General features: G+C 38.6%; 1 protein-coding gene across 3 annotated transcripts in view; it reads left to right on the plus strand.

Moving 5' to 3' along the window:
* The window catches only part of LOC113232179 (putative fatty acyl-CoA reductase CG5065), a 96,987-nt gene that overhangs the window by 76,665 nt on the left and 9,208 nt on the right, over positions 1-11,114 (plus strand). For all 3 annotated transcript variants that reach the window (XM_026466820.1, XM_026466818.1, XM_026466819.1), the window contains 5 exons: positions 1,525-1,641; positions 5,999-6,121; positions 7,701-7,826; positions 9,048-9,201; positions 10,660-10,761. In XM_026466820.1, coding sequence (XP_026322605.1) covers positions 1,525-1,641; positions 5,999-6,121; positions 7,701-7,826; positions 9,048-9,201; positions 10,660-10,761 — 622 coding nt within the window. The remainder of the gene's footprint in view (positions 1-1,524; positions 1,642-5,998; positions 6,122-7,700; positions 7,827-9,047; positions 9,202-10,659; positions 10,762-11,114) is intronic.

Below are 11,114 nucleotides of genomic sequence, written 5' to 3' on the forward strand. Positions count from 1 at the left end.
GTTTAATATTAAGTATGATTGAATGTTTACCTACCTGAAGTATTGGTTATTTTAATACCTAATGAATAATCAATTAATCAGTGACACAAAGCAAAAAATGAAACACAATGTGACAAACATATTTAGACAATAGTTAAATGAGCGATAATGAAAGTTGTAAAGGTGCGTTTTGACAAGAGATCTCTTATCAAAGTCAATGTCACATTGATTTTTTTTTTAATTATTTCTGGCCATGGAAACAAAGTCCTTCAGCCGAAAACATAAACGTTTAATTATATTTCTGTAAATATGGCCACCACAAAGAGGATAGGCAATTTGAGGCGGCGTGCTTGGATTGACTCAGGATTCCTTAAAACGGGCCGATACGGGTATTTTAGTTCGAGATTCGTATAATTTCGCGTTTTAATCTTCGATTAAGGCACAATAGCACTATCCTATTCCACTTTAAACTAGATTTCACAAAATAATTGAAAGTCAAATTAAAAACGACACTTTTCCCTCCAAAAGGCCCAGAGCGAATCCTCACATTGATATTGAGGACAGTATGACCATTTGTGGCAGATTTCTGTTATTTGGGCAGATTTAATTTTTATTCATTTTCATTGCTGAAGAACATGATAAGTTATATTAAAGGTGGCAGAGTTTGACAGATTTGTGACTATTCGAGAAGTTCTTTATTATTTTCGGGAACAAACTGAAAATGTGTTGTTTTCTGCTACTACTAACAATAATCTGAAGCGAATTACAGGACAATGTTATAAACATAACCTATATCAACTTTATAACCCCAACTTCTACAGGATATACTCAATTGGCTTTTTTGATACTTTGATAATGAATCACAAGTATTTATAGGTTTCCTTAATGCACGTCGTCAAAAATACTGGGTCATAAAATACGCGGGATGTCGCCATCCTTCTTTGTAACGAGCGCTGACCAACGCAAGTGGCCGCACGACTTCACGTTGGTCAGCGCTCGATACAAAGTCATAATAAACAGTGGGCTCCATTCGTGGTCGCCAACGTCGGAATGCTACCATTAATCGCAGATGTCGCGATGCAATGCAAATTTGTATCGATACTATAAAAGTCCCTGTGTGTAACCGCTCTAAAAGTTTCGGTTGGATTTATCTTCGTCCGTGTAGGCTTTCTTCCACTTCGTCCATTATGTTATTTTCAAATTCCTTACACCTTACCTATTTCTGCCGCCAAGTAGTAATGTCAGCAATACTGTGTTCCGCTCTTGAAGGGTAGGTGCTGATGAAATTACACGTACATGAGACTTGTCAAGTTACGTCTCAGGGTGACAGGCGCAGTGGCAGTGCCCCTCACATCTTTGCGATTCAAAGCTCTGAGTGGCACTGCAAGTGTTATGGACAGGCGTGAAGCTTACCATCAGTCGCACGAGTTGTTCGTCCCATCACTTGATATGATAAAAAAAAGATTTGATTGGATATAAACTAAGCCTGTTTGCATCCGATTAAACTTCCGCCCACATGTCTGTAGGTCATTATTGTCGTTCCAGGTGCTAGTGGAGAAGCTGTTACGGAGTTGTCCGAAAATCAAGAAGATCTATCTGCTTATGCGACCCAAGCGAGGCCAGGATGTTGCCTCCCGGCTCACCGAACTCACACAGTCACCGGTAAGGAAATTTTAAAAGATAATGGAAGTAATTATAGATTGCCTACAGAAACTAATGTAATTTAACGTGATAATTACATTTTTAGCGAAATTGTTTAATTAACGTATATTATCTGGGATCAGCGACACGATCTATAACACCCTCTGCAGTGTGTGCGAATTGTCTATGATTTATCTCGAGCGCACACGGCATATGATACGGCTGTAGAGGGGGTCAGTCTGTGTACGACCGTCAGCCAGGAAGCACGTGGTGGTGCGTAAGCGACTCAAATACCAACGCTAATACTTGTAGTAGCGGATACTACACCCTCCAACTCTTTCTTTTTTTTATAATAGGTCCGTTGGTTCGTTCCGTGGCTTTGTTGGCATAGCGTCTGCCACGGTTTGCTGGGAGACCTTGGTTCAAATTTAACCGAATCGAAGTGAATTATTTTTGTTTAATAATTATAATAAACTATTGGAGTAATTACACAAAAATAATTAATAAAGTTAATACAATGGTGGTGAGACATCCTGACGTTCAGTAAAACTTAATTACAATATAAAATAGTTTTATAGAAAGCAACAACCTGGGGGCCTACCACAACCTCTTAAAACAATATTACTTTAACCTTGCATTGACTTTTCGTACCATGACGCGCTTATAGTAAGCTTATTGTAATGTTAAAACTATGATGTTTTGTCGGCAGCTTTGTGTCTATTCATTTACTCAGTTCGTACTACGACGCGACTTTAACATTAAAGTAATATTGCTCTTATGTCAGATTTAGCAATCTTAAAATAGTTACAAGGATGCAATGGAAACAATGTTATTATCAGTATTATTGTCTTAATATTGATTTGTAATGAGTAAAAGTTAAGTTGAACTTATTTATTTACATATATCTCTTCAATATTTTGTTTATTTTTTATTTAACAGCACATAGGAAATAATTTCTCGTTAAATAAAAATACACGATGTTTATTTCGTAAAATTATGACAGCGACATCTATATGCTCCTTGACGAAACTAACAGTTGACACTAGACTATACCACAACAGGTAATAGCGCGTAGTTTGGTTTGCATAAAACCAAATATGGCGTCTACGAACTGCCATAACGGGGGACCAGCGGAAAGGGGGAGGTGAGGGAACTGTCACTTACGATATGTGAACCACAGATAAAATCATAGACTTGAAGTTCAGATTTTTTATTAGAAGATTACATGCCGTGGACTATACTTCACTTCACTTTTATTTTTATGGCTCCATCATTACATAAAATGATGATTTTGACAATGTCACGGTGGAAAGAAAAATAATAAAAAAAAAACGATGAGTTCTATTATGACGTTAACCGGTGTTGATGGATTGGTTCACCGAAGTACTCAGGTGAGAATCTAAAACAAAAGACGGCACAACACTAGACTATATTTCCGAATTCACAAGGTGACAATCAAGACTCAGCTTGTTTTATTTCTTTTTCTTCATGAAAATGCGGAAAAATAATTAAAAACAACGTAATTTTAATAGATTTCATTATTACATACTTTTCTTTTTTGGCAGTTCAAATTCTCTGAATGTAAATAATATTAAGTACTTTAACACTATACTACGATAACACGATTCGGAACATCAAAAAAGAAAGAGTTGGCATTATATGTACAGTTCATATAGCGTTATTTCTTTCCTATTTTTAGAAAGGAATAGACAATATTGGGAATTCATTCTTTCCTTCAGTCACTTTAGCAATAATACATTACTTGGTTGATAGGTTTGTCATGGTACGAATATGAGTAATATTATAATAGGCTTACTTTAAGCTTACATTGAAATAAATTTATTTTTGGAAAGGTTATTGTAGGCCCCCTGTACATCTTCTACCTAGACTGGCGAAAAGTAGCAGTAGAACTCGTCCAGGCAAGTACTGCCACCTTATCTATTTCTGTCGCCAAGCAGTATTGTGAGCATTACACTACATTTTGAAGGGTAAGGGTGCTGGTGAAATTACAGGCACATGGGACTTGTCAATTTACGTCTCAGTGGCAGTGCCCTTCAGATCTTTGTGAGTTAAAGCTCTGAGTGGTAGAAAGATAGATAGAAGATAGATAATACACTTTATTACTCTCACATAAAAAAGCAAAAACAGTACATAGACAAATTAAAATTAATGTGGGCAGACGCGGCCTTATCGCTGATAGCGACCTCTTCCAGACAACCTTTGAGGCAGAGGAGAACTGAACAGAGAGGGAGACGTAGTGTGCCGGTGATAAATCGGTGACTAGTTTAACTTGAGCTTCGCTATAATGGACGAAAATTGAAAAATTACATAATGTACTAGTTAAGTACCGATGAAATGTGATTCCGTTTGTTTTGTGTTTTGCCTTTTTTTTCCACAATAACGAATGGAACAGCCCCCATTGTCGGAGATATGTTTATTACAATAAATACAGAATATTTTTGGAATATACGGAGACGTACCCATAGGTCAGTTGTTGGCACTGTACTATTGCAGCTTTCTAATTTGTGATTTCAGCGCAAACGAGAGTTGATATTTAAATGAGATATAAAGTCCATTTGCCTGGTGAGTTGCCAGGGATGGATGGCCCTTATTTCGTGTCCATTTCTGGTTATATACTCGATGGTCCGCAAACCCGCCTTCAGGTTCTAATTAATTCATGGTTGACCTATCTATCTCTTTATTGTTCGTTTGTGTACTTACTTAGTGAAGACTTGCTAATAACTACTTAATTTTAATTTGTTGGACGTGACACATTTTAAACCCCTCAAGGGCTTCAGTGCCTTAGTAACTATCTATCTCTACTTGTTTTAATGTATGAATATTACTTATTATAAACTTTTTTAATAAAAATATCCGACCTCAAAAGTTCGTGCGATGACATCTATTTGCCAAGTTTTATTGAAACCGGTTACCGGAAAGCGCACGAAACCGGATTCATCCCCTAGTTTACCACCCTTAATGGTAAAATATTTTCTTCACATTTAAATGGTGCTGGTGACATTACAGGCACATGGGACTTGTCAAGTAATGTCTCAAGGTGACAGACGCAGTGACAGTGTCACTCAAATCTTTGCGGTTTAATCAATACTCAATACATACTTTATTGCATACCATAATGTTATGTACAAGGTGGTAGATAACACAAATTAAGTTCATTATGTTCATTAACGCCACAGCAAAAGACAAAAATCTGAATAAATTAAACTATAGGTTACCTATCAGCAGTCCGAAATGATATTTTTCAGAAATAACGTTTGGTCGAAATTCATAACCTCGAGAGCCATTTTGAGAGGAAAATGGTTTTTCTTTTAAACCTAACTTAACCTAACCTAACCGAACCTAATCGTGTCTTTACAATAAACATTCAACGTATCCTGAAAGAACAACTGTTTCGTTGTAATTCGGTTTTCGGTGTAATGAAAATTCAAACAAACGTTATTTCGGACAAAAACTTTTCAACTTTTTAACTGGTTACCATTAAACGAAATCTAACCCTTATTCTATTTACTTAAAGCCTCAAGATTATTACAGGTACTTACTTAGGTATTATATATTGCTTATTGTGTATTTGTTGAGAAAAAATAATCGTAATACAGACTACTAAACAAACTGACCTCAACTTCTTCCCCTAGTTTGCCACCCTAACAGCCCGTTCCCACTAGTCAGCTGTCGGGCCCGGATCTTAATCGGGTGTCGGCGCCTGTGTTCACACTAATCGGTTGTCGGCCACGATCGAACCTGGTGCCAATTTATAACACTCTACGCGAGGCAGTTTTGCGCCATGGACTTTGCCGAAGTTCTTGTTGTAATGTATTATTATTTAAGAAAACGAATAAAGACACCTAAGGAAAGAAAATATTGGGTGCGCCTTGGGGAAGAAACAAGGGGTAGCTGGGAGCGGGTTGTCGGCCCCAACATCCGACAAATGTGAATAGGTCATACTTATTCGTAGGCAAGCGAGATCCGACATGATTTTTTTCCGGGCGTAGAGGGCTGGCAAATCACCCGCGCGCTTGGCGGGCGTCGCCCGTGCACTCTGCGGTCTGTTCGCGGGCGACGCGCTTCGTAACTTCTGTCTTTTAACATTCACTTTATTGAATATCACGATATTTTATTACCATAATGGCGCTACAATTTATGCCGAATTGTTATAAAAACCAAAAACAAAAATCCGAAACAAGCACATAGAGTAAGTACTTCGTAAGGTCCATTGGTTCGTTCTGTAGCTCAGTTGGGTTGTCAGCCACTGTATTACGAAAGCGTTGGTTCGACTCCAGCTGGATCGAAGGCACTTTTATATATATGTTTCTATCTTTGTATTAATAATTAAAGTAAATCGTGTTCATTTGTTCAACAGCTTTTCGAGACGCTGCGGAAAGAGCGGCCGCAAGAACTAAGCAAGATCGTGCCCATCGTTGGTGACATCACGGAGCCAGAGCTCGGCATCAGTCCTGCAGATCAGGCTTTGCTATGTCAAAAGGTAAATCCCTCTTTCTCAGACGTGTCTTCGATGTTAAGAAACCCAATTTCAACTTGTAAGACGGTGCCTTCTTGGAATTACAAATGCTGGTCGCTGATCAAGAAATGGATTTGGAGCCATTGCTCGCCACTCGAGTTGGCGACTCTATATCCGTAGGTGTGTTCGAAGTGGTTGTTTTTTTTTCGAAGTGCAGGATATTTTCTCCTTCACTAAAAGCAAATGATGAGTGAAGTCATCTAAGTTGATAAACAATGTCAGATCCGTTCCGTTCCCGATTAGGCTATTACGGGTGAAGCATCCTGAAGGACAGCTGATTACAAATAGAAACTGAAGGTGCTGGTATTTGAGATCATTATCGGTTTCCGCCGATCCCGCGGTGTAGCTTTACCCTCACTGATAAAGAGAAGCAGTTTTTAGAAGCAGTAACGCTCCTTGTGAAAGTGTTCGTCTAGGGAAGTATTGCCGCCTTACCGATTTCTGTCGGCTAGCAATAATGTGAGTGTTACTGCCTTCCGGTTTGAAGGGTAAGAGTGCTGGTGAAATTACTGGCATATGGGACTTGTCAAGTAACGTCTCAGGGCAACGGGCGCAGTGGCAGTGCCCCTCAGATCTTTGCGATTTACAGCTCTGAGTGGCATTGTAACTGCTATGGACATGCATATCGCTTACTACCAGATGTACAACTTGTGCGTCCCGTCACTAGGTATCATATAAAAAACTTTCCCAAGAGGTTCTATGTGAAAGCAGAATTCTGAAAGGAACTGGTTAACCAATGTCGGACTAGCACGCGGTAAATATGATAAATGCATTTTGCACTAGTTTTAATATCACTTACCCGTTATCTTCGAAGGATGTTTAACTGTTACGTGTACAATACAGATATAGTCACGAGCGTGCATAATCTATGCTCACAAGATAAGACAACAGGTTGCAAAATAAAGGTCCTATATACAAATCACATGTAACATATGTTTTACACAAAACTATGTGTAACTGAGGAATATAACCACAAAAGCCGTGACCAAGAAGCCTCAAGCAGAGGCCATGGGTTCGAATTCGGATTTTTTTTATAATATCAAGTGACGGGACAAACATGTCGTGTGCGTGATGGTGAGCTACACGCCCATCGCTAATACAAACACACTATATCGCAAAGATCTGAGGGGCACTGCCACTGTGCTTGTAACTGCCACTGCCATGTACCTGTAATTTCACCAGCACCCTTCAAAACCGAATGCCCACATAACTGCTTGGCGGCAGAAATAGGTAAGGTGGCAGTACTTCCCTAGACGAACTCTTTCACAAGGAGCTCTACTGCTACTAAAAATGGTTCGCTCTAAGTTTCTTGGAATTTATGTGCGAAATATAATTTGAAATTTTTTTAAGTCACAACTTGCATTGGGCCAGCGTGGCAGACTATAGCCTAAAACCAAACCTTCTTTAGAAGAGACCCGTACCAAGCTGTGGGACGTATAAATGGATTGGTGGTGAAGATATTGCCATTCCAATACTTCGGGTCCCAAAAAATGGCACTGATTGTTGAAAATTAAAACTTATACAATTTTAATTACTTGTGCAGGTGTCGGTTGTGTTTCACTCTGCGGCGACGGTGAAGTTCGACGAGAAACTGAAACTCTCTGTTACCATCAACATGCTCGGCACGCAGCAGTTGGTACAACTATGTCATCGTATGCTGGGACTTGAAGTAAGTGTTCTTAACAGCAATAACAAATAGTGTTGGACCAAGATTAGAACCCTGCGGCACGCCTGAAATGGCTATGACTCGGTTTTAGGTAGCAGTAGGTACAGTTTTGTTATCATATATTTTGGGAATTACTCTTAATTAAATTTCTAGCTGCTTATCTTTAATGCACAGACAACAGCACATCAAGCTATACACTTCGAATATCGCATCCAGTGCAACGGAATAAGATCCGTCAATGTGTAGCTTGAGCTGCCTAAGTCTAAGTTGTACTTAGAACACTGGTACATTTCGCTTGTCATTAGTAAAATTGTGAACATGATGTAAGTTAATTATTTTTGCCCTTAGATTGCTACTGGGGTAGGCAGAGACTATCGATCACCACTTAGCACGATCCTGATATACCTCTCTTGCCTCACTTACATTCATCAATCTTTTCTTATAGGCCCTCTTCGGGCGTGTCCCCATTATATCGTGACGTTTTATTTATCTCTGATTGTCGCTTTTAGCTTGTTCCCATATCACGTATATATTATTATCGTTGAACGACTGTCGCGCCCAGCTATTCCCACTGGATCGTGACAATAATTTATCGGTTCACGGCAGTCGTCATCTTTTTCACGACAAAATCGTTTGATGTACGGCCTACGGCGCGGGTGACAGATGGGAAAGTAGGGAGCAGAACACGTGCAGACTACGATAAATAAAACGTAACGACAATTAAATAGTAGCTATGATTAACTGTCGTCACGTGTTTACTGTGACGTTTTATTTATCGTCGGGCGACTGTCGTTCCAGCTTTTCCCATTGTCTTGACAGTCTGACGTCGTAACGTGAAAAAAATCGTGAACGACAATTAATATGTGAACAACTTCATTTAAATATATACAAGCCACGACACTTTAAACTGCTCAACTGACTGTCGTTACGACATAATGGGAACCCCAGCCTTTTTAAAAACACTCTCAATTTGACCTGAGAATGTTCCTCGTGGCCGTCCTCTTCCAACGATGTCTTCCACGTTAGCTCTATATATTTCTGTTGGGTCATCTACATTTATTCAACCGCTACATGTGCCCTTACCACCTTAGCATATCCTTCTCTATTTTTGTCTCTTTTGCCTCTTTCAAACCACATCTTAAGTAAGTTAAATAATGTTAAATTATGCAATCCTATTAACTGAATAGAATCAAAAATGAACCTCTGTCGATTTTATGTTTTCAGGCGTTAGTGCATGTATCAACAGCATATTGCAATTGTTCGCGAGAGCGTGTGGAAGAGGTGGTGTACGCGCCGCCCGCGCAGCCAGAACACGTGGTCACGCTCGTCCAAACGTTGCCCAACGAGCTCGTCGATCGAATCACGCCCGATTTAGTTGGTAAGAACGCTTTAATACAGCGACATAACATGCCCAAATCTCGGTCGAATTTCACAAACTATAGAGTCCAGCGATCCCTTAGTCGCTTACAGCAGCGGTTAAAAGGACCAAAACCAACCTGTGCCAATAACCTCACCCTGATACTGCTCTCCTTATGATAGCTAACGTAATAGCCATATTTAGCAAATTTGAGTTATTATCTAGAATCATTAAAACGAGATCTACAACCCCCTACAAGCGGTTTTTTATATCTTATTTAGTTTTCGTTTTATTGTTAAGAATCAATATAGCCTCAAATGCCTTTGATAGATACCGCATAACAATGAAAGTGTTAAATAAATCACTTTGGAAAAAATATGTAGTAAAATTGAGAATATACACTGATTAGTATACGATTCATAAAAATTCGAGATGAAATACAAACTTACCTCGAAATTTTACAAACAAACCGCTGTATTCAATAAATACTTTACATATAACAGTGATTATTTTTATATCAAATGAATAACTAAATAGAACACGTATAGTATACGATATACATTTTTCAAATGGCTCTAATTACGTTTGTAAAAAAAATAATTCTGATTCTAATTCAGTACGGGAAAAATGAGAATTCGAGTTTAAGTAATACGACTCTTAAGCAAAATCAGCGTAATTGGCATTTTTCAAAGAAAAAAAAGTTTTGGTGCCAATATCTCGGAAGTTACCAAAATGCGTTAGTTATGACAAGGAGAGCAGGATAGGTTTTGTCTTTCTTTTTCTCCATTTCACCTGATGGAAAATGACAATGAGGTCGACGATGGAGCGTGCACATCTAAATAATGCCTATTATTCACTGTCCCCTTGAAAAGGCATAAGTTATAAGGTTCAGGCATCGAGTATATAACCAGATATAGATACGAAATGTCATTTAATTTGTTTGACAACTATTTTTTCCCATTTTGTTTGTTTTGCTGTCTTACCCACACCACCTAATGGAAAAGCACGCCATTGTTAGAGATATTATCCTTATTATAATAAATATAGAATATTTTTGGAATATACGGAGACGTACACACAGGTCAGCTGTTGGCCTGTCTTTATTTCAGCGCAAACGAGAGTTGATATTTATAAGTGATGTAACACTGATTAGTTACCAGGGATGTATGGCCCTTATTTCGTCTCTATTTCTGGTTATGTACTCGATGCGTTCAGGGAACAAGTCTGCATACAGGGAATTCCATTCCATAGCTGTTCACCATATAAATGTGGAAGCGTAACGCTTCAAGCGAATCTTTGAAATATCCACAACATAGGGATGGAACAAACGTCAACAAAATTAAAAGACACATTCGCATCATTTGTCTTAGCATTTGATCGAGTATTCTTATTTGAAGTTATTATTTCGGACGGATGTTGGACGGACTATGAGAGTAGACACCCAAAATTGATTCATAGCTAATGCTTAATGCTTTACAGGTGATAGGCCTAACACATATACATTTACAAAGGCGCTCGCGGAAGATATGCTGATAAAGGAGTGCGGTAACCTGCCTGTGGCGATCGTTAGACCATCGATCGGTGAGTAGATCAATAAACAAATTGACTATTAATCCTTTGAAACACGACAGTTCAAGGACGTTTTGATATTTGATACCTTATATAGGACATTAAAAGAAAATGTTTGAAGAAAAATTTGTTCCAAACGCGCGTGTTATTTATAACTAAATCATTTTTAGTTGGCATAGCGTCTGGTACGGTTTGCTAGAAGACGTCGGTCCGAATCCGGCCGGATCGAAGGAATTTTTTCTAAGTCCGAACGGTCTTTGTATTATAATCATAACAAGCTCGTGGAGTAATTTCACAAAAAATAATTGAATATCAATTCAATACAAATTTAATTACAGTTAATAGCGACATCTCTAGCCAGAGCT

Source organism: Hyposmocoma kahamanoa, unplaced genomic scaffold (genome assembly GCF_003589595.1).
Source record: "Hyposmocoma kahamanoa isolate Upper Pololo Valley unplaced genomic scaffold, ASM358959v1 67, whole genome shotgun sequence".
Taxonomy (NCBI): Eukaryota; Metazoa; Arthropoda; class Insecta; order Lepidoptera; family Cosmopterigidae; genus Hyposmocoma; species Hyposmocoma kahamanoa.